Genomic DNA, 21,623 nt, shown 5'->3' on the forward strand with positions numbered 1-21,623 from the left:
TGAACGACTCGGCTGAGTTGAGGCTGAAGTTTCCATCCACTAGATATCAGCAACTGACAATTGCAGTTCGGCTTGGTGGTCACATGCTAAAATGCGGAGTCCTTTGATTCGTCGCCTCGTAGATGCAGGGCTTTGGTGTGGCGTACCAGTTGCTGACTTGGTCCTTTCTCACACATTGAACTTTCACGCCAACGCAACTAGAATTGTGGCATTTTGCTGCTCCTTTATCAGACGGAGAGCCTTGCAATAATATGTTGATCCTTCTATGTGTCTGCCTTGCTTTGCCTCCGGTGAGTCATTATTACGACACCGATAGTTTCTCGAGCCTTATTCAACAACGTATCAAGTACATGCGGCTGAAAGCAGCTTACTAGGGGGCCCACCTTAAAGATCCCGAGTTCATACCTAACGCATCCCTTCCTGGCTCAGATCGACCTTGATGTCTAGAAGAGCGGCTGCATCATCAAGACCCAGAAATCTACTTAGAACAACGGCTCTTAGTCTTGGATACCTGATAGCCATCCTCCTGCCACGCTACAAAATGGTAAGTTTCCATACATCATGGCGAAGAACCTCCTATTGACACCGATATATGCTATGTTTGGCAATACCACAAACGCGGGAACAGGTCCACAGCAAGACAGACCTTCGCCAGAAGATGGTAAACCAGACACCAAAACTTTCAACACTGCTGAGCAACAACCCCAACAATATGTTGATAATGCTCTGGCGGCGCAACTCAAACAGCTCGAAAGTGAGCTAGAAGAAAAAGGTCGAAAAGTCCAAGAGTTACAACAAGAATGCGTTGACCTCAAAAACAAGCTTGATGAAAAGAGCACGACCGAAGCGAAAGTGCGTAGAAACTGGAAGAAGATAGCTAAGGAGCTTGACAAGCTTCGAGCCAATAGTCAAGGCTTCTACCAGATAACAGACGCGTACTTGGTTGACCAGATCAATCATCTGAAGATCAGCATCCGCGACTTTTCCATCCAGTATTTCGACGGAAAGTCTGTACCAAAAGGAGGCATGACCGAAACTCGCCCAGATTACTGGATCCACCTCGAGAACAGCGCGTCCGATCGCGATCTTAATCGATATCTCAAGTCACCGAAGGACTGCCACAAGCTGGTACAGGCCTTTCTATGGAGAGTCCTTATCAAACAGCTCTTCTTCAAATTTGAGTGGCTTGGTAAAGACTACTGTGATGAATTTTATGGAGTATGGAGAAGACTGCGTCCCTGTAAGTACAATTACGACTATAAATGGATGTGGTACTGATGATTTGACAGTGAGAATGGTTGATCACGAAAGAAGGACATTCCTTGACGATCCTGAAGCTGAGAGAAAGTTTCATTCTTGGAGGGCTACCACCATCGCCATGTTTCTGGACAGGCTAGAACCAAGAAAGGTCGATTTCGACCTCAAAGGCAGGACGGATGAGTATGTCCGGCGCATCTTCAACACACTTCGTGGCTTGGTGAAACGGGACGAGGAGAAAGGATGCAAGGACCAGATCGCTGCTATTATCAACCAAGCCTTCAGCTTGGATAAGGAGATCAATCGTCAAGCTGCACATGTGAGATGGATCAGTAATATTCAGCAGGTTAAGACGGGCAATTATGTCCAGAGAGTCAAGCAGGATGGTGTGGTACTTAGCCCGGAAGTTCTCAAGAGAGGAAAGTCTACAGGTGAAAGCTTCGATCAGGAAATGACGTTGGTTAAGATGGAAATTGGATATATCGAATAGGGATAGCTAAGTATTGAACATTCTATTATTACTAATTCTAATAGATGTAGCTTCAAGTTGGAGTTATAATCAGTGATCGGGTCCTGTGGAGTGTTAAATACGCTGTGCGTACCCTCGATCTCGAATCCACATGTGATCTTGTCTTCCTAATAGTGGACTTCGCTTAGAGTCTTACCCTCCTTACAACAAGAGCCTGGCTAGGAGGTTATTAGGTTAATGTGTTGTTATTTGAAGTTAGCCTTACTAGCCTACGTAACGCTAGAATAGTCTACTTAAACTTCTTACTATTAGTATTAACTTTATCCCTTAAAAGTAAAACACTAACCTTTTTCTTAGATATCTATACTACTGATTTTAACATACAGCTGCCGGCTGGATTAGCATTTACGCAACATAAGACTAGCTAAGCCGATCTTAAGTGCCTACGAAAAACTCATTATACTGTATTAGGCTACGAACTAGCCCTCATGATTGACCCCAACATCACGACCATGGTTCTTTCGTGCGGCAACGGAAACCTGTACGCCGTTCCAATCGAAGGAGAGGACAACCCCTACTGCAACGAGATGTGGTCCACCAAGAATGACGTTCTCATCACCGACGGTGCTCAGCGCTTCATGCACTACTACAATAACACCATGTCCATTCTGGGTGTTTCTCGACTTCGTGTCGAGGATGAGAAGACTATTCCTGACGGCAGTGTAGTCTTAGCTTTCGCGCCTTACTATTACACCGATAGCAAGGGCGAAGATTATTACTATCTTGCCGTCGATCCCTATGGTCAGGTTTTTTATCCTATTGTCTGTGATTATTCTGATGGCGCTGGATCTAAGGTTTTTATCGCTGATGATCCAGATAAGGGAGCTGATATGCTTGAGAGTAAGGACCTTATGTTTACAGTCACTGGTGGATCTGTTTCTCGATGCTACCCTATGGCCTTAGTGCAGGGTGAGTATGTAGAAGAAGATGACTGGATGAGTAACGGAGAAGAAAAGTCCAAGGGGAAGAAAAATTGACAGAAGCGCAGCTGGATTCACAGGAGAAACACATAACACTTTCTAAGTATAACAAAGCTACCTAGTAAAGGTAACAACTAGACTATACAATTCTTTTCTTTTCTTCTATATACCTAGCTACTTTATTTATTATATTATATTTATCCATACACTATACGTTAGGACCTACCTAGATTCCGCTTCAGATTATATTGTAATCTATCCTATCCTAGTATATAGGTATTTAAGCTACTTTTCCTACCTTTCTCTACTTATCAACTTTGTTCTATGATGGTGAAAGCGTCAAGGAACTACAAGGCCGAGCAGGATCATAGCGGGATTGTTACTACCATGTTCACGGAAGACAATAGCTCCCTTCACTTCCGCAACGCCGCTTTGCTAAATGGAGAGGCGGGCTTCTACAGTAATAAGGTGTCCATAGCTTCAATTGATTTTGTTCGCACGAATTGAGCGAGCCGATTTGCGGAGGTAGTATAAGGATTACAGATACTGTATAACACTGAGGAACATAGGTTACAGATATTAATTACGCCTTCGCTTCGAACGGCCAAAAACTTTATCAGTTTAGTATGCTCACTTACTGGTGGTTTATAAGAGACAAGAAAAAATACAGAGAATTCTTTAGCTTCCCCACTTGACAATGGTAGTACTCGTAGATGGGACCTCTTGATGCCCCACCCTCCACTTGAAAAGTCTGTTCCATGACTCCACGAGCAGGAAAGGACTCCAAAAAGCAAGGTCTCGGAGGGAGTCGAACCCTCGCTGGCGGAATCAGAATCCGCAGTCATAACCGTTAGACCACGAAACCACTGGTTTTAACCTGTTTGTCAGAATTGTTATTGGAAACCATATACAAAGCGGTTTCGACTGGCGATGTCATTCTAGGGTAGCAAAGAACTGTTAATCATCCGACTACAATATCTTTGAAAGAATGGACGTGTGCGAGGTTGTGAAGCGACTTTATCTAGATCTTAAATGTAGAAACATTTTGACTGCAGACCTTACCATATCATCCCGCGATTCTCTTTGTCAATGATCTGTCCCTCGTCAACTCCAAGGCCTTCATAAACATGGCCCACTACAGACTCCAGAAACTTCTCCATGAATTCTTTATTATGGAATTGTGTATTGAAGACGCCAGAAAGCTCAATCCTACCATCCCAGCATCCAAGAAAAATCGCCACACCAGCACCAATAGGTTGGCTGGCGGCCCAAACGTCGATGAGCTCAAACACATCGCTGGTTACACTGACGATTGATGCAATGTTACCAATAGAGGAGAGCGCGACTGGGCAGAAGGGTGGATCTGATACGGCATAGGGATCGGATCCAGAGGGAGGAGAGAGAGCCTTGAATGTCAATGGGCTAAGGAAAACCTGTTCGTAGGTTTGTCCTAGGACTGGCTTGACTTGGCTGTAAAAGTCTCGAACTTCAGTGGCCAGTAGAGGTAATTGACTGGGCTCAGTCTTCTTGTTATCAGTCTTCTTGTTATCAGTCAAGGCAGGTACATCCAAATCAATGCTAAGGGCCTGAGCAGATACAGTGTGATATGCAGCAGCTGCATGATCAGGGCTTTTGTAGGGCGGGTGACAGTATGGACGGAGATTGATCATGGCATGATTGACGTAGCGAACAGGGTACGCCTCTTGTTTTCGAGGTCGTAAATCTCTGAGAGCCATTGCTAGGGCCGAGGTGAAGACATGAGTCACGCTGACTCCTGGTGCAATAGCTTTGCAGTTGGTCAAGATCTGACTCGAGATAGTCTTGGGAAGTGAGATGGCGACGCGCTGTACCTGATCGGTGTCAGACGAAGAGCTGGGGGGCAGACTCAATAACCCGGGATGGTTATAAACCGTCCCGTTCCTCTTCTGTATGTCCTTAAACCGTTGCATCTGCGTGTCTGACAGTGAATCAGAGATAGAGCCTGCGACACGTAGAGACGGCGAGAGTCTAGTATCAAGTTCGTTGTCGGGCAATGGATATGGGTGATCGGTCGGTTGAGCATAGACCAGAGAAGCCTGGGTGAATAGTTGATCGACTAATTGGAGGACACCAACGCCATCGGTGATATCGTGAGGGCATCGGAGGAAAATGGTCTGGCGTGGTGTGTCCTGGCTGGACCTGACAAGATAAACGGTTGGCAGTTCAAAATCAGGCGCGTCGTTGAACCATTCCAGTGCGCCTTGGCTTGAGTCAATGATCTTGAATGTCAACCGCAACCAGCGGTCCACATCGTCGTGGGTCTGGAACGGCGTGTACATTCTTTTCCATCTGCCATCATCGCTGCCCAGCTCCATCCGAGAACCCAACGTCGGGTGTTTGTAACGAAGAAACGTCCACGCGTTTCGCAGAGCGTTTTCGACGCGGCCTTGATCAACATCGGAAGTCTTGATTTGAAATGATGCACAGCCCGTGATGGGATAACAGCCTTGGCCGCTCTTGGTAAAGAGGCGATAGAAGTCTTCACATTCGTCGATATCGCGTTCCCAAACGCCCTGTGAAGATCTTTTCCATGCGAATTGAGACATCTGGGAGCTTGGTGATATTTAATTTAGAGGGATGACTTGAGTGTAGTATAGGCAAAAAGTAAATTCGCTTCTTTGAGGTTGTAGGCGGGAAAGAGAGTCCAAGATGTGACTGCAGCGAGAAATCAACACAAGATGAGGTGCATATATACCTTCCGCGCTAAAAGGGGCATGTGTTGTAATCACGTTCATTTCTTTGCTGACCTTGGCAACAAGAATGAACGTTTGCACAGTCAAATGTACCCTCTCGCGTCCTGCCGCCGTTCTCACCAATCAAACAACACTGCTTTGGTGATCAAGTGGAGATATAACCGAGCCGGTACATCTAACCGTGAAAAATGCATGGCTCAGTGTGCCGAGACGAGCGGCAAATGAGCCGAATAGGGTAAGGATCAGGCATGTCACTCTTCCATCCGTGGTTCGCTAACTTCCACAATCTTAATGATAACAATCATGCAGAAGCAATGTGCAGATACGACTTTATAGATGCTAGCCCTCATTGAAAGCTGTAGTAAAGGTTAAAGCATCTATGGATTAACGTCAAAGGAGTTTCTGACAGCATAAGCCAAAAGTTGGTCTCAGAATATTAATGCACCAACCCACAAACCAATCCCAAGCCCCGACTCACCCGATCTTGTGGCTCTCAAATCAGCAACAGACCGCATGATCGCATCTACATGGACAGCTGAGAAAGGATGGCTTGCTCCTGAACTTGTACCTTATGGTCCAATCGCTCTTATGCCGACGATCATTGGCCTACATGATGAAACTGTGGCAAACTATAATCATGAGTACTGTCCGATATAGGGTTGCTCTCAGGGAGTTTGCTCAGCGCTGCTACTTCTACACTCCGACCGCGGTTCTTCTACAATGCTACTACACAACGCCAATGCGATAGTGGCTGGAGATGAAAGACTCTGAATCATTTGGTTATCCAATTATTACATCGAGCAGAAGCTTCACCGAAATTCGGCCAAGCTTGATATCCATTAAGCTCTTTCCAATGATTCTGGTAATGGGTCATGACTCCATCGGGATAAGGTTTCTGTCATGAATGATACTTTTCACACATTATGACTCCAAGGCTTACACGAGACCTTCTTTTTGCCCTATCATAGCATGACTCACTTACTCATCCGCCATCTTAAATACTCTCGCCGTTGTCTTTGTTCTTACCTCTCAAGACCTTACCTGCAACACGGCTATTCTTCTCCACGATGGCAGACAGGAACATTAACCGACGAGCTAAACCTCTTCTCCCCCAAACCAACCCCCTTCCAATTCCCGGCCAGCGAAATATCCTCGTCACTAGTGCCCTCCCTTATGTCAACAACGTCCCCCACCTGGGCAACATCATTGGGAGCGTTCTAAGTGCCGATGTCTTCAGTCGGTACAGCAAGGCGTGCGGCCGTAATACCCTCTATATCAGCGGAACAGACGAGTATGGGACGGCTACAGAAACTCGTGCGCTCCAGGAGGGCGTCACGCCGAAGGAGCTCTGCGATAAATATCATGTGCTTCACAAGGAGATATATGACTGGTTCGATATCGATTTCGACTACTTTGGCCGTACCACTACGGAGAAACAGACCGAGATATCCTAGGATATCTTCAAGAGTCTTCATCGCAATGGATTCATGGAGGAGCAGACTGCTCTACAGCCTTATTGCCCACAGCACAGCGCCTTTCTGGCCGACAGGTTCATCGAAGGGACTTGTCCCCGCTGTCAATACGATGACGCGAGAGGAGACCAGTGCGACCAGTGTGGAAACCTCCTCAACGCATTGGAACTAGTCTACCCGCGGTGCAAACTCGATGGCGCTACGCCTACTCCAAAGGAAACGAGCCACCAGTATCTACGCTTGGATAAGCTAGGGGCGCAAGTTGGGAAATGGTTCTCCAAATCGCAAGGCTGGTCCAAGAACGGTGCTAGTATCACTGAGGCTCTGCTGAAGGAGGGACTTCTACCCCGCCCTATCACAAGGGATTTGCAATGGGGTACTCCAGTACCACTACCTGGATATGAGAACAAGGTTCTTTACGTCTGGTTCGACGCTTGCATCGGCTACATCTCCATCACAGCGAACAATACTCCTGACTGGGAAAAGTGGTGGAAGAACCCCGACGAGGTGCAATTGTACCAATTCATGGGCAAAGATAACGTCCCCTTCCATTCCATCGTTTTCCCATCAACTCTGCTTGGCACCGGGGAAAAGTGGACCATGTGTCACCACCTCGATGCGACAGATTACCTCAACTATGAAGCCGGCAAGTTTTCGAAGTCCCGACGCATTGGTGTCTTTGGTAACGATGCCGCCTCTACGGGCGTGAGTGCTTCTGTCTGGAGATATTACCTTCTTTCGTCTCGTCCTGAGTCGGGGGATACGCGGTTTAATTGGACGTCGTTTATGTACATGAACAACTCGGAGTTGTTGGCCAATCTCGGTAACTTTGTAAACCGCTTGGTCAAATTCACTATTAAGCACTTCAACGGCCGTGTCCCGGAGTATCACCCTGAAGCCACCGATGAATCGTTTGCTACATTGAGCAAAAACGTCAATGAGGCCCTGTCAAAGTACCTTGACAACATGGAAGGTGTGCGCCTTCGCGCAGGTTTGGAGGTCGCAATGGCTATCTCTGCTCGGGGTAATCAATACCTCCACCAGAACACGTTTGGATCGGCCTTGGTGACAGATGATCCAGATCGAGCTGCCTCGGTAGTAGGTCATGGACTCAACCTTGTATACCTTCTATCCGCACTATTCTATCCCTTCATGCCGGCCGTTTCCGCCGATATCGCGTCTCAGCTCAATGCACCTCTCCGGACCATTCCTAAGCGATGGACCGGGGAGGATTTGCTTCCGGGACACAGCATCGGAGAGCCCAAGCACCTTTTCCGGAAGATTGACAAGAAGAAGATCGAGGAGTGGCGCCAACGTTTTGGTGGAGCGGATACATAAGGCGATGAGAAGAAGGTAACCAAGACCAAGGTTTCATCAGATACCAAGAGGGCCTTCTCACCAGGCATGATTGAATGTCAATGACGATGGCTACACTATTCGACAGCTGCGTCCATGGACTTGGTCAAGGATACAACGTCGTCGCGCCTTGTCGATACCTCGATGGACCGCGATTCTTTGGTGCGCCTGAGGACGCGTTCACTGCTTGTTGGAAGACTTGGGGTGAGTTGCAGAAGGTACTGGATAATGGGGGTTAAAGTGATGATGAGGGTTTGAGGATGGTGGAGATTCACATGGATAGGGAGGACCATTCAGTTAATATCTTGACAAGCAAAGGTTAAGACTCAATGGGAAAGCTTAGATGAGATATATGTTAGGGAGAATGCCATCATCAAATAACCATTCATCGAGTAAGGTTCAAAAACATTTACACTTTGCAAAATGTGTTATAACGCCCAAACACAACCATTGTTTCTTACCATACCCTAACACAAGCTTTCGAGTGGGTTCAAGATACGCATCTTTTATTGCTTCTATCCAATTTATTCTCTTTTCCTTCCACCAAGATTACCAACCCACACACAACCACATCTTCACAACAACCGCACTAGTGAAATTGCACAATAAAATTTTATCCATCTTTAGAGCTAGAATTTGGGTTGGTTCGGCGCTTAGCGCACGTCTACCTAGAATTGGCCTGGATTGGATCCACCAGCTGCCTAAACCACCCCAGTTTAACTGTTGGTTCTAAACAACGCACGGTCAACAAAGAAATATATAAGTCTCTTTTGCCTCCTACAAATATCTGAAATGAAGTCAACATCTTTACCTTCAATCAACGCTTTCAATCCATTACCATGTCTCCCCATTCGTACCCCGGCCTTGGTCTAAATCTTCGTTATCACGACCAAGATGGACGGGGCGATGGACACAACGGAGAGATTTATCCCATCGGTATCCATCAATATTGTTATGGGTCCACTTCCGAGATGCTTCTTGTCAGGGAAGTTGCCATGATGATTGTCATGAATCAATTGACTGACAAGCCGGACTGGCATGTCAAAGTCTTTGACGATACCATCGCTGGGAAATGGATTGAAGAAGGTCTAGCACTCCCAGTCGAGCCTCTTTACGACGACATTGTCGAGCCAAGTCAATACGGCAGCCCAAAGAAACTCACGACAATCCTCGATAGGAAATGTCTCGAATATGTAAGGCCTTAACATCACTTACCTTAATATTTACTTACATTTTGCTAGTGTATCAAGGAGCTGCGCGCCAAGGCTGCATTCTTTAAAAACACGCATCTGGTTCCAACTTTGGACGCCAGTGCTTCGGTTGTCAAATCAGACAGATGCATCGATGAGTCACTGCATAAGGATCTTCAGGCTGCGTTTGCCAAGCTGAAGCTCGAGCAGACAGACGATCCGGATTGGCATCCTCGCTCCAACGACATGGTCCAAAATCTCGTCCATCCATCTCTCTATCCACTCATCTATGGCCACACGCGAGTTTTTCGCGAGGAAGTTGTCGGGGTAGAGGATGCTATCGACCGATGGAGCGGCAAGGGAGAGGTCATACCCAAGAACGAGCCCGTTATTCCTGACCGAGGGTTCGGGGGAGGAGGCAGTGTCGATCCAGCTTACTGGTCCGATAACTATCAGTGGTTACCCTCCAATGTTCGCTTCCAGGACGGCGGAAGCGTCAAGTTCACGAGTTACATCAATGGTCTCCATCCCAACAAGCACAGTGACATCTACCGTACCATCGAGAAGCTTATTGAAAAGGCATTGCCGGCGTGGGACTTTTGCATACCTTTCAAGCGAAACTACAAGATGGTTGGTGCTTGCAGGACAAAGCCTCGGTTTGAGATGCCTGATAATCCCGAGTAAGTCTCTACATTCACTTGAAAGGAGTTTTACTTACACCATTCCAGCGATGAGAATGAAGAAAACTGGAACATCAAGCTCGAAGATGTTCCTGAATGCACGGAAGACCATGACGTACCAGGCGAAGATGACAGCGACAACGGCAGTGACATTGACATTGACTATGACTGTGACTATGACAGGTATCACGAGGCAGAGGATGATGATGAGCGACGGGATGCGTACTGGAGAAGCATCAGGGCGCCAGTTCAGCCCGATCCTCCAAAGTTCAAGGCTTGGAAGTACGGTATCAAACCCGAGGAGTCTCTACGGGGCCGTTTCCAAGATATCCAAGTCATCGTCAAGATGGCCTCCATCGAACTCACTCCGGAGAAGCCCAGTTTCCCAGCCGGTGGATGGCACGTCGAGGGCCAGATGAACGAGCATATCGTCGGCACGGCTCTTTACTATTTGGATTCGGAAAATGTCACACCCAGCTCCCTGAAGTTCCGCATGCAGACGGCTGAGGACCAGTACAAATTCCAGGACAGGGTAGGCCAGGATTCATTCAATTGGATTGAACGAGTATACGGTACACAAATGCGGGGTGGTAGCTGCCTTCAACAGTACGGTAGCGTTGAGACTAAGGAGGGAAGATTACTCGCCTTTCCCAATGTCTTTCACCATCGCGTCTCGCCATTCGAGCTACAAGACAAAACAAAGCCAGGTCATCGCCGTTTCATCGCGCTCTGGCTAGTTGACCCTCATACGCGAATCATCAACACAGGCAACGTACCGCCTCAGCAGCAGGATTGGTGGATGGAGCGCGCCTTCGGAAGCGTGGAAGCCGAGAAGGTCTTCCATCCCATTGCGAAACTTGTCTCTGAAGCTGCGCCGGATCACCCCGGTCTTCAAGCTGCTCTTGAGAGTGGGACGCCTTTGCCTCAGGAGTTGATGGATATGGTTCGGAGGGAGGCTATCTCTAGCTTGCCTATGTCTTTGGCGGAGGCTAAGGAGCATAGGTTGAAGTTGATGGAGGAGCGAACCAAGTTCCAGTCAGAAGCAGAGCAGAACTGGTCTCGTGCGGAGTATAGTTTCTGTGAGCATTAGATACGGATGTATGAGGCAGCACTGTGGATGTTAGGTGTAAAGTAGTATGTCTTATTTCTGTTATATCTGAAGGATGATATATATTTCAAGTTGTCAAAATACAGATCTAATACCACATGTATCCAAAGGCTCACTTCAATACAAGATCCTAAATAGTCACCTGCTCGTTGAAACTGGCTACAACCCTTTTCAACCTCCTGTTAAAATGTGCACTAGTTGCCCACTGACCCAATCCTGCAAACGGCCCACCAGCACTCATAGCATAGACATGCTTGTTATGGGAGGCATCACACCGTTTCGTGACCTTTTTCTTCTGCTTCTTATCGTTATGCATATAGGTTCCCGAAAGCACTTGCATGATGACCCGAGCCAGCCACCAGCAGTTGTGCCACTGAAGATGGTACTGAGGCTCCTCGTTGTGAACGATCAGCATGAGCTTGGCAACGTCACTCAGACGTGCTTTGTTAAAGTCCAAGTCAGCCTCGGCGAGAACTTTGTCGCCGCAAACAAGCTTCTCTCGTGACGGTGCGATTGTCACAATTAATTGTGCCTGGTCTGTCATGGCGTTGGCGCCGGCGGCCTCTTCAGGGAGGTCGCCCGTGCGTTCTACGCGCATCCAAGACAGTCTTCCATCGTAGGTCTTGATACACAACAGCAAGTATTCATGCTCGATAACACTGTGCTCTTGGAGCCAGACGGCTTTTGTAACGTAGCCGGGAGTTGCATGGTTAATGATGTGTTCGATCAGAGGACGGTTGTTGTTGCGGCCGATCCTGGCCCCCTCGCTTTCTAGCTGGGCTTGTAAGGAAGAACCATAAACGGAACCGGGTAGTGGTGGACCTCTTGATCTACTGTTGGACATTGTGATGACGGTACTGTAATATTTGAAATAGTGGCCTTGGGTAGTTGAGTATAGAAGACAAGGAGTTTATCTTGTTTAAGAATGGAATGGTAGAGAGATAGATTAATTGCGGGTAGAAACTCAATTGCTTTTATAATGTAACATTTATGAACGTGCAATCAAAGTCACAAGCTAGAGTGAGCATAATCGACCACACCCTTATAGAGCACAGCCCCACATATTCAAACATATCCTGGTATGTCCGTCGGATTTCAAGAAGACAGCCTTGACAAGTCAGCAAGTCTGTCACACAACGCCTGTGATTCGCTCTCAACACTCGCACTCTACTCTTAACGCTCGCACTCTACATTCGCACTCGTTTAATTGTTTCAGCCACATCATCCTACCAGAACTGCGCCTCACACAGCGGAGTGCTATCACAAAGAGCTTCACCATGACTCCAAGTAATTATCTAAAAAGTGTTTTTTTATTGAGAACGCATTGCGGGGCATCATATCACCACATGTGTCACTAGCAGACTCCGAATAGCGAGTTATTATATATAGAGCCTTGTTTTACATGTATTAAGAAATATCACTACTTGAGAATTTAACGATAAAGTGACAGTTGAAAATAGTACTAGTGCTAAGAGATTTAATTGAAGTACGATACTGACTGTGTAATACTGTTCAAAGTACTTGACAGAGTGACAGATTATTTACATCAGGCTCCACTGCGCACCAATCAGGCACAAGACCACAACATACATCAGTCCAGAAACTGACACAATAACCCACCCAAACGACCCAACGTAAGCCACCAGACTCAGCGATATAAAGAAGAAACCAGTAACAATCAACAAATGCAAAGCCACAGAAACCACAAGCCCAGCAGGCGTCCACTTTTTAATAGTCTCCTCATCAAGATCCCCTTTCGTCTTTTGTCGCATCAGTGCAAGGACACTACCGCTGTACCCAGCCAAAGCAATAGACATGGCAAACGAAAGCCACGATACAGCAAGAAATAGTCGGACAGTTTTTAGAGTAAAGATCGGTGATTCCCAGATATCGGCGGGGTCGGTCATTTCGCCCATGATAACTGCAAACGTTGAGGCGCCGAAGACGGAGATGGCGATCATGGTGACGACGAAAAAGCGGAAGAATTCGAGGTCATCGCTATCCTTTTTGTTGGTTGTTTCCATTTGTTGGATGATTTTGTACAGAATCTCCCTGGAGAGGTCTTCATTATGGGTAGGAGCTTTGCTCTCGATAGCGGGCTGGTCATTTGCAGACATTTTGTGTTATGATTTTGATCCGAAATTGAATAACATATTTTGAGTGCTGTCCTGCTGTGTTAATATTGTTTTGTTGATTTTCACTCAGCCTTATGGATGATACGGAACTCCGAATGTGTATAAGCTAAGCCCTGTCTGACGGCTCATCCCACGCTAGTGGGTGGTCAGCACAGCCTTATCCAGCCACTCTCATGACGATTATTACCGTTTCTAGAAAGTCCAGCTGTTTCTTTTTCAAGATTTTGTCTTTTGTGTCAGAGCCTAACTTTTCCTTGGGCTGCTGCCTTAGAAATTATGTAGAGGATGGCTACATTCATCACCGGTCAGACGACGGATGTCAGACAGTGAAGTGGGATTAGCTGAACTGGATGAGGAAATCTTGAGTCTAAAATTCACTTTTCGATGTGCGTCATAATGGAGGTCTAACCTGCTGTTATCTTCGTCTTCTATTTCTTTGATCAGTACATCGAGACCTTCGTATAAGTTTGAAGATAAGCAAGCAGATATACCAGATTTATGTAATCAGAGAAATGCGAAGCGTGATTGGCTCATGGTCATAGCTGCTAGATGTACTTAGAGTCATCCACTCTCAGAGCGTTCTCGCATCCTCTGAACCCCGGACATGCATGCACGTATATCCGAATCCGATGTCCCTCCCTGACTAATACATAATAAACACTAAAATTAGCGATGGACGCAAACAGTAATTTAGCGCCATTTTCCAGGGGTTGCGCTGAAACAAATGATCCATAACATACCAGCAGGACAGTCTCAAACCCATCAGCCTCGTTCCTCGCATTCCCGTGAACGAACCCGAGATTACGAGCACGCGTTTAGAAAAGGGAGTGCACCGACAAGTGGGGATTGCTGAAGCAACATCGAGAGAATGTTTCGCCGCTGGTATAAAGCCTCTTTACGTTGTTCGATGATCTTTAAACAAGAAATATTTCCTCAGCACATTTTTCCTTTACAACGCTCGATATCGAACTTTTTATTCCTTTCTGCAATCTACGCAGCCTCGACACTTTCCAACTATGTCGGATTCAACAACAGGAGGCGGCGATGCTATTTTTAAGCTTTACCGATATGACCCATCCATGGCGGCGGCTGTCATCTTCATCATTCTCTTTCTGCTAACCACCGCCCTACATACATATCAATTGCTCAGAACAAAGACGTGGTTCTTTTCCTGCTTCGTCATTGGCGGTTTCAGTAAGTCTCTTCTAAAGCAATACATGTACCTGTCCCGATAATAACGACTGGATAGTGCAGGTCATCGGCTATGTTGGTGTAAGTTTCCTCGGTCCTGAAGCCTTGCATTGCTAATCCAACTCAGAGGGCGGCATCTGCCAACGAAAGTCCCAACTGGACTGTGAAGCCTTATGTAGTCCAGACTCTGCTGTTGCTCATCTCACCAGCCTTGTTCGCGGCAAGCATTTACATGATCCTCGGACGTATCATTATAATTACCGACGGCGAGCGATACTCACCTATCAAGAGTGCGTGGCTAACGAAGATCTTTGTCGTCGGTGATGTCGCATCGTTTATTCTTCAAGGCGCAGGTCAGTTGATCCGTCGACCATCGGTTCCCCGTGTTGGTTCTGACAGCTCGCAGGTGGTGGCATGATGGCAGCCGGATCACTCGAAGCTCTTCACAATGGCGAGCGTATCGTCATTATTGGTCTCATTGTTCAAATCGTCTTCTTCTCACTGTTTGCTATCACTGCAGCCATGTTTCACAGGAGCCTTGTGGGCTCCATGTCCGCAAAGGCCGCTGTATCAGGAATCCCTTGGCAGAAGTACCTTTACACACTGTATATCGCCTCTGGTCTCATCCTTGTACGGTCGGTCTTTCGCCTGATCGAATATGCACAAGGAAATGCGGGTTATCTCATCTCTCACGAGGCGTACTTGTATATCTTTGACAGTGTTCTGATGTTTCTCGCTATGGTGTTGTTCAATTGGGAGCATCCTAGTCAGCTGAATGCCAAGCTGAACGGGGGAGGAACCGCTGTTAGATATGGGATTCGACTGTATTGGGAGAAATAGTGAGTTATCTTGCATCATAGCTTTCAAAGAGTATGATTGGGCTTGAGGTTGGAAAGCTGTTTGGAAGCTCGCTTGAACGACACTGGGAATCTTTGCTCGATATAATGCTAGAAATTTCCTCTTTGCCCTCCAGGTCCAACTTACAAAGCTAGCCCTCTTGCGAAATCAGGTTTCTCATAACTTAGAATGGTAAATCGTTCTTTTCTAGTCTAGATTTTCCCTGGCATCTTATAGTATAGCGATTATAAGCTGTAAGCAATTACGTTCATGATCATGTCTCAGTGAAGTATCTCAAATTTCAAACATCAATTAAAGTAAAAGCACCTCTTAATACTGATAGCCAACTATCCCACAAAGTTAACAGCTTCCTCATTTCCTCCGCCCGGTAAGATTAACTCCTGCCACACAATCAAGAAGAAGTTGTCTCATCGATAGCACAAGGCTCAAGATCGTATTGATTGCCGTCTTTGTATTGAAGGTGGTCAACGTACCAAATGAGGAAAACAACCATAACGATAGCCATCAGAATTGCATCGAATATGTAGAGAAAAACTTCATGAGAGATTAAATATCCGCCATTACCCTGAAGATACTCAACGACTCGAAAGATGTTTCGGACCAGAATAATAATGCTGACGGTATACAAGACATTCAGGTCAAGCTTCCACGGAAATGCATCCTCTCTAGCAGCCAGCGTCCGGTTCTTGAGGCACTTCACGTGGAAAAGCCCCGAGGTAATAACAAAGAACCCAAATACCACGATCTGAACGAATAAACCGGCGAGGATGATCTTTTCACCCCTATCATATGCCTCGATGGTACCAGACGCCTGAATACCGCCTCCAGCTGCTTGGAGCGAGAAGGATACAATGTCACCACAGACAAAAGCCTTTGTTAACCATCGAACGGGAATGAGTGAAAGATGTTGAGCTCGAAGGGAGATGATGATTCGACCGAGGATCATGTAGATGGAGGCGGCGAAAAGGGCGGGCGCAACGAGGATAAGAATCGCTTGGACGCTGTAGGGAATCACAGACTCCTTGTCGTTGTGCGATACAATTCGGGCAGCGTAGCCAATGGTTTCAACTACGCGACATATGTTAGTGATATTCATCAGTGAGTGTCGGCCAGGGGAGACGTACAGACACCGCCAATTGTAAACGGAATAAAGTACCAGGCTCGGGCTTTGAATAGACGCCATAGGTGAAGGCATGAAAGTATCGCGAAGATGACCGTGGCGACGATGGCTGCAGGGAATGAAGGTGTGTATCGGTACAGTTTAAAGTCCAACTTGCCATCAGCAAGCTCGTCAATTCGTGGGAAAAGATCCATCTTCGCTTGCGATAATAACTGAAAGTTATCTCGCGGCTGATATTTGGGTCGTTTTGAGGAAAGGAAGCAATAGATTCTATCGAGAACACAGAATCGTCATTCCGGGGAAGTTACTTGGGTTTTAACGGCAACACATCTGAATATGCACGCAATCTCACTCGATAAACCCACGGAAGAAGAGGAAGTGGTTGGTCATTTTAGGGAGAATATGCCAAGTTAGCCTCCTCCTGGATGCGATAGCGGTATCCTCGCATTTCGCATTCTATGCGAAGATGGAAAGTGGATTCCAACGCTGTTGTTTTCAACGTAGCGTATCAGCTGCGGACGCTGATATCCACAACTCGTTTTGTTACCGAGAGTGGGTAACGGGAACGAAAACCGAGAGCACGGACCGTAAGCAAGAACTTGGCAGTTATTTATACAAGGATCCTTCGTATTTAGACAACGAATTTCAACGCTTCGGTAACCATCCAATCTGCTCCATCGGCCATACTAAAAAAGTGAGATACATCTCTCCCACAGACGAGTAAATCCTCGTCATCAAATGGTTAACCCAACCGTCCAGCCACCATTGACTAGGTAATTTGTGTAACAAGACGCAAAAGTAAGACAACACCACCAGAGCTTCCTCTTCCTCATCCTCGACAAACTTGAGGAAATCCTTTGCCATTACGACCCAAGAAAAGATATCCACTAGATCATTATCACCTTCAACTTCATAAAAAACACCATATGTTTGGTTCAATGCTTGGATCGCGTCGCGGTAGATGGTTCGTCGCTCTGGATCTGTGATTCTATCGTCTACAAACAGCCACAGCTGCTGCATGTAGTCTTTGCTAAAAGTTTGCTGTCGGAGATCCAGATGTTTTCGGGCCTGATGGAAAAGGACTGAGAAAGGCCCAGCTAAGAGGGTGCTGTTAGCCAATTCAACAAAGCTCGTGCAGCCTTTTATTAAGACTGCCCATGGAGGATATGGTCCATCATCGTGTTCTGGTGTTTGGGCGAAGGCTAGTACAACTATTAGTGAGATTATCAAGAGAGACCAAGGAACTAACAATAGTAAACAGTCAAAACGGAAAAGGCAAACAGATGCTGCGCGTTTTCGTCACTGTACGCATCGATAAACCCAGCTGCAATGCTGAGCGCTTGGTTATGGTACGTTATAGCTCTCTCACGGAGAAATTCTCTCCTCTCAATTGAAAAGTGGCTGAGATGAAGTGCTGACACGGAGAGGATTGCCAACAAAGCGTAGTCACAGTTTAGACAAAGCTTGACGATTCGGATTTTCCAGAGATCCCTTATCGCCGAGTCGTTACTAAGCGTGGCGTAAGTAGACGTGCAGAAATTGTGCATGAGCTCCATGTCCAACATGTCAAGATTTAGTCCTGACGCAGATGCTTGCGGTGATGACACTGCCGATGTGTAGTGGCTGGTATGGTATGGCAGAACATAGCGGCACTCTTCGCCTCGTCTCTCACAGTGAGCACAAGTGGGCTTCTCTTCTCCACACTAGAAGAAATAGTTGTTAGTCAACGACCACTGATTGTAATCTGACGCAGGCATTGGAGTGAGACTGACTTTGATTCGTCTGTGTTTGCAGGCCTGACAACCCATTCGCGATTTCTTATGGACTCGTTTCGTCTTGGAACCTCGATGCTCCGAGATTCCCGCTGTGGTCAGCGGCGTTGGCGTGCTACTCGACATGACCAATGCCAATATTCAGGAGTCTCGGGGGTAGAAAGTTAAAATGGTCCGGATGGAAAACGAGAACGAGAAAATGAGAGAGGCAGCTACTGGAATAAAAGGCAAGTGGCCCAGTGTCCCCTTACTACCCAGTGAAAACACCCCTACCATCTCACGGCACGGAATGGCTTACGATTGGGCGTAGACTGGGCTTTGTGGATAAAGCCCGATATAGCGCGGAAGTTCGTATAGATGCTTAGCTTAGCAGCTTCGTTTAACCTCGTTTAACCTCGTTTTCGTTCCGCTTCCCGCCTTGAGCTTAGCGTACCACACAGGCCAGGAGCTAGGCAGAGTTATCATTAAACACAGCATCGATCTTTACTTTAGTTACAAGTCCCCCCAACTCACTCATCGGGGAGATCTACCCCCCAGTCATCTTCCTCTCCCAGTCTTCTAATCAGGTCATTCAGATCGTCGTATACATTTGAAGACAAGCCAGAAGATATCCCAGCTTCATGTAATCCATCATCACCTCCCGAAAACAAAGCTTTCAGACCTGATAGCATCGTGCTAGCTGGTAATACAGGCTTCACCATCCAGTCCCGCAAGTTCATCATCGACCTGATCCAGCTTGAAGCATCAGCAAAACTTACCCCATCAAAGTTTCCATCGTCCCAAGTCCGCCCATCCAAAAGAAACATCTCATGTTCAAGTGTGAAGTATCCTACCACCAGCGAGGAGCTTATAATATTTGGTGGCGCAGTCCGACCGGGATCGTCTTGTGTTCTCGCTCTCATGTAATTACGTCGACTGGTTTCGATGGTGTTTTGCACAAGGTCTCTGATTTGCGAGAGAACTGAGATACGTTTTTGGTCAATGGTGTCTGGAGTTATTTCTGTGAGATAACTTTTCTAGTTCGTGTTGATAAGGAGACTATATACTTACTGATTATCCGCTGGGGAGGAACAACCCCGTATCGGTTAGTTTCCTGATCAATGAGATGTTTTCCCTGCTGTTGTATGATACCTGTTAATCTCTTAAACTCAGTTCCTCTTTGGAGCTTCCATAACACCCACGTCCATGCTATTGCCTCCTCATCAAATGAGGTTGAGACTTCTGAAAGTATGGCATCAGTCCAGATACAGCACTGCGCCAGGTATTCTTCCTCGAAGCGGAGTACCTCTATCAACTTGAGATACCCAACCAGCAGGCTGAATGGGATCCGAGCAGGAATAGTATCATCCCTGCGTTTGACCTTTTGAAGTAGACTCAGAGGAGAGTGGTCGTCATCTCGTGCAGCCCTAGGACTCTTGGTTGGGCTATCCAGCTCCCATCCATAACCACTAGTCCAAGCTCTGAGGCTATCTGAGCACAAACAAACAACCCCTTCCGCATTGATATCATCCTGGCAAGGTAAGTCTCCCCCACTCAGGGTATGGGAACAGGGCCATCCATCCGGGCATCTATGATAAGATTGGAGTGTAAATTTTGGTGCCAGGGTAATCCCTCTTGTCTCACCCGATGACACTGCGCCGCTGATGAACATAATTTCCATCATGTATGGTAGGTGCCTCACTGTGAGCCTTGCGTCGAAAACCTGCATTGCGACATGATCACATGGCTGTTGACAGGGCTCCTGGAAAGAGAATGTCTGATCTGTTTCGGTTATCCGAATGCGAGAGACGCAGAATACCATGGCTTTAGTTTCGCCCTGGTCGCATTGGCTCAGATTGGTCCCCTCTTTAACAAATGCGCGGCTCTGCTTGTCAGAATCAACAGGGATCAGCATCGTATCGTTACTCAGATGGGTATCGAGTCTGTTCGAATCTTCCTCTGATTCTGGGTCCTCTACGGAGGTTGACGGCGGAGAAAGCTGAAACTCGTAGAGATGATTTCCTATGCCTCGCTCCCATTCATCATCGCTCATGTCTTCAAGGTTTCTTTCAACTGGAATCAGTCCAGTAGTGTGTGCATCGGTACCAACTCCGCGAGTGATTGACTTGTACTCGTCAGTATCAGTAGCCATGATCAACACTTTTTTATCTCGAAGGACGATTTCGTAACCCCCAGCAGCTTGAACATTGTGGTCGCCATTATCTCGCGCCTTAACTGATCCTTTCTTCCGTCGATGGTCATGTCTGGCGGACGTTCTACCCTTTTTTGAGCTCCTTGGCCGACGGGACTTATGACTAGAGACTTTTGTACTCGTTCTTTTTCGTTTTAGGTGTTTTCCGGGCTGTTCACCCTTATCAACTAAAACAAGGGATAGCTTGCTAAGTTTCAAACCCCTATTAAGTCGTTCTAGAGCTTTAGCCTGCTCCTTCATTCTATCATGAAGAAGTTGGAAGGTGTCTTGCATTTGTGTCTGACTAATATTGCCTGGTTAGCTTGAACTAGAATTCATTGTTCACGAACTTATCTTACCCAGCATTTAGTTTTTCTAGACCAAATAGACATACTGCAGCTTGCAAGGACACTTTGGCCTTCTCAACTGAATCTATCAATCCTTGAAGACCTTTCTCGGCGATGACAAACTTGACCGATGCTCTTTTCACTCGGAGCCAATCCCAAACCCGTTGTCTCGGGGACCTGGCCAAATCTTTGCAGGCGCCTAGGATGTTGTTGGCTTGCTTTACAATGATTTGCATCTCCTTATCCGCTAAAGTCGCTAGTTCCTCGCTCTTTACTCTGTCAATCGCATGGTTTTGGCCAGATATCATGTCCATCAGCACACTCTGAACCTGCATTGAATTACCATTAGTTTTCTGTTTCAATGTATCGAATAAGCTCGCCTCATACATGTGATAGGCTGTCCACCTTATCGCAGTATTCTCCCCAGACACCTGGGGCAGCTTCAATCCTATCGTGGCACTTTCTGAGTTTGAACGCCAGATCCAAGATAGTGATGGTACTTGAGATTGCACCAAGAGCTTCAGCCATAGTTGATTGATGCTGGGCGCAAATGAAATATAGCGAATGGTCAGGAACGGTGAGCAAAGACTTTCAGGAATGCCTCGTATTTGTTGGTACGCAGAACATCATTTTATGTATTTTTGGCATGCGTACAAAATCACTGCTGACCAGTCGGGGCCATCGATCCGGAGAAGGTGGTTAGAGCAAAGAAAGCCTTATGTGCATTTTATGCAACCAACAAGGCCAGCGCTCCCCTCGGGTGTAGACAAAGGCGGGGTTGTTGTG

At 46.8% G+C, this 21,623-nt stretch overlaps 11 protein-coding genes and 1 non-coding gene across 12 annotated transcripts; 5 read left to right on the plus strand and 7 right to left on the minus strand.

Annotated features, from left to right (window-relative positions):
* Positions 1-561: 561 nt before the first annotated feature.
* Positions 562-1,747, plus strand: B0J16DRAFT_386850 (uncharacterized protein; the record flags this gene model as incomplete). The annotated part of the gene is made up of 2 exons (XM_046131601.1): positions 562-1,240; positions 1,290-1,747. 2 exons carry the CDS (start codon positions 562-564, stop codon positions 1,745-1,747), a joined length of 1,137 nt encoding a protein of 378 aa, XP_045979607.1.
* A 467-nt stretch (positions 1,748-2,214) lies between these two features.
* Positions 2,215-2,763, plus strand: B0J16DRAFT_322519 (uncharacterized protein; the record flags this gene model as incomplete). The annotated part of the gene is made up of 1 exon (XM_046125715.1): positions 2,215-2,763. One exon carries the CDS (start codon positions 2,215-2,217, stop codon positions 2,761-2,763), a length of 549 nt encoding a protein of 182 aa, XP_045979608.1.
* Positions 2,764-3,499: 736 nt separating this feature from the next.
* B0J16DRAFT_t268 lies at positions 3,500-3,571 on the minus strand. Its single transcript has one exon. It is a non-coding gene; the product is annotated as a tRNA-Gln (tRNA).
* Positions 3,572-3,745: 174 nt separating this feature from the next.
* B0J16DRAFT_346203 (uncharacterized protein) lies at positions 3,746-5,386 on the minus strand. The gene has a single exon (XM_046128407.1). It carries the CDS (start codon positions 5,289-5,291, stop codon positions 3,765-3,767), a length of 1,527 nt encoding a protein of 508 aa, XP_045979609.1. The 5' UTR covers positions 5,292-5,386; the 3' UTR covers positions 3,746-3,764.
* Positions 5,387-6,505: 1,119 nt separating this feature from the next.
* B0J16DRAFT_402384 (methionyl-tRNA synthetase) lies at positions 6,506-8,248 on the plus strand (the record flags this gene model as incomplete). Its single annotated transcript, XM_046132648.1, has 2 exons — positions 6,506-6,828; positions 6,907-8,248. 2 exons carry the CDS (start codon positions 6,506-6,508, stop codon positions 8,246-8,248), a joined length of 1,665 nt encoding a protein of 554 aa, XP_045979610.1.
* A 781-nt stretch (positions 8,249-9,029) lies between these two features.
* On the plus strand, positions 9,030-11,300 carry B0J16DRAFT_346204 (uncharacterized protein). The gene is made up of 3 exons (XM_046128408.1): positions 9,030-9,459; positions 9,508-10,136; positions 10,185-11,300. The coding sequence occupies exons 1-3, from the start codon at positions 9,106-9,108 to the stop codon at positions 11,224-11,226; spliced, it is 2,025 nt and encodes a 674-aa protein (XP_045979611.1). The 5' UTR covers positions 9,030-9,105; the 3' UTR covers positions 11,227-11,300.
* On the minus strand, positions 11,301-12,168 carry B0J16DRAFT_346205 (uncharacterized protein). The gene has a single exon (XM_046128409.1). The coding sequence runs from the start codon at positions 12,086-12,088 to the stop codon at positions 11,375-11,377; it is 714 nt and encodes a 237-aa protein (XP_045979612.1). The 5' UTR covers positions 12,089-12,168; the 3' UTR covers positions 11,301-11,374.
* A 525-nt stretch (positions 12,169-12,693) lies between these two features.
* B0J16DRAFT_374149 (uncharacterized protein) lies at positions 12,694-13,361 on the minus strand (the record flags this gene model as incomplete). The annotated part of the gene is made up of 2 exons (XM_046130585.1): positions 12,694-12,800; positions 12,835-13,361. The coding sequence occupies 2 exons, from the start codon at positions 13,359-13,361 to the stop codon at positions 12,791-12,793; spliced, it is 537 nt and encodes a 178-aa protein (XP_045979613.1). The 3' UTR covers positions 12,694-12,790.
* A 763-nt stretch (positions 13,362-14,124) lies between these two features.
* Positions 14,125-15,629, plus strand: B0J16DRAFT_166299 (RTA1 like protein-domain-containing protein). The gene is made up of 4 exons (XM_046122315.1): positions 14,125-14,573; positions 14,629-14,651; positions 14,698-14,923; positions 14,977-15,629. Exons 1-4 carry the CDS (start codon positions 14,396-14,398, stop codon positions 15,408-15,410), a joined length of 861 nt encoding a protein of 286 aa, XP_045979614.1. The 5' UTR covers positions 14,125-14,395; the 3' UTR covers positions 15,411-15,629.
* A 190-nt stretch (positions 15,630-15,819) lies between these two features.
* B0J16DRAFT_357210 (RTA1 like protein-domain-containing protein) lies at positions 15,820-16,742 on the minus strand (the record flags this gene model as incomplete). Its single annotated transcript, XM_046129527.1, has 2 exons — positions 15,820-16,496; positions 16,553-16,742. The coding sequence occupies 2 exons, from the start codon at positions 16,740-16,742 to the stop codon at positions 15,820-15,822; spliced, it is 867 nt and encodes a 288-aa protein (XP_045979615.1).
* Positions 16,743-17,193: 451 nt separating this feature from the next.
* B0J16DRAFT_402387 (uncharacterized protein) lies at positions 17,194-18,524 on the minus strand (the record flags this gene model as incomplete). The annotated part of the gene is made up of 3 exons (XM_046132649.1): positions 18,321-18,524; positions 17,798-18,251; positions 17,194-17,750 (listed from the first exon to the last, which is right to left on the minus strand). The coding sequence occupies exons 1-3, from the start codon at positions 18,444-18,446 to the stop codon at positions 17,194-17,196; spliced, it is 1,137 nt and encodes a 378-aa protein (XP_045979616.1). The 5' UTR covers positions 18,447-18,524.
* Positions 18,525-18,829: 305 nt separating this feature from the next.
* B0J16DRAFT_402390 (uncharacterized protein) lies at positions 18,830-21,365 on the minus strand (the record flags this gene model as incomplete). Its single annotated transcript, XM_046132650.1, has 4 exons — positions 18,830-19,320; positions 19,371-20,713; positions 20,850-21,166; positions 21,225-21,365. 4 exons carry the CDS (start codon positions 21,363-21,365, stop codon positions 18,830-18,832), a joined length of 2,292 nt encoding a protein of 763 aa, XP_045979617.1.
* Between the last annotated feature and the right edge of the window lie 258 nt (positions 21,366-21,623).

Source organism: Fusarium flagelliforme, assembly GCF_020744385.1.
Source record: "Fusarium flagelliforme strain FIESC 12 MPI-CAGE-AA-0113 chromosome Unknown B0J16scaffold_6, whole genome shotgun sequence".
NCBI lineage: Eukaryota > Fungi > Ascomycota > Sordariomycetes > Hypocreales > Nectriaceae > Fusarium > Fusarium flagelliforme.

Excerpts from the sequence above, each read along its gene's own strand:
- B0J16DRAFT_346203 (XM_046128407.1), bottom strand. The coding sequence starts at position 5,291 with ATGTCTCAATTCGCATGGAAAAGATCTTCACAGGGCGTTTGGGAACGC.
- B0J16DRAFT_346204 (XM_046128408.1), top strand. The coding sequence starts at position 9,106 with ATGTCTCCCCATTCGTACCCCGGCCTTGGTCTAAATCTTCGTTATCAC. Across the intron at positions 9,460-9,507 it reads ATAGGAAATGTCTCGAATAT|TGTATCAAGGAGCTGCGCGC; the intron begins GTAAGGCCTTAA and ends ACATTTTGCTAG. Across the intron at positions 10,137-10,184 it reads GAGATGCCTGATAATCCCGA|CGATGAGAATGAAGAAAACT; the intron begins GTAAGTCTCTAC and ends ACACCATTCCAG.
- B0J16DRAFT_346205 (XM_046128409.1), bottom strand. The coding sequence starts at position 12,088 with ATGTCCAACAGTAGATCAAGAGGTCCACCACTACCCGGTTCCGTTTAT.
- B0J16DRAFT_166299 (XM_046122315.1), top strand. The coding sequence starts at position 14,396 with ATGTCGGATTCAACAACAGGAGGCGGCGATGCTATTTTTAAGCTTTAC. Across the intron at positions 14,652-14,697 it reads AGGTCATCGGCTATGTTGGT|AGGGCGGCATCTGCCAACGA; the intron begins GTAAGTTTCCTC and ends AATCCAACTCAG. Across the intron at positions 14,924-14,976 it reads GTTTATTCTTCAAGGCGCAG|GTGGTGGCATGATGGCAGCC; the intron begins GTCAGTTGATCC and ends GACAGCTCGCAG.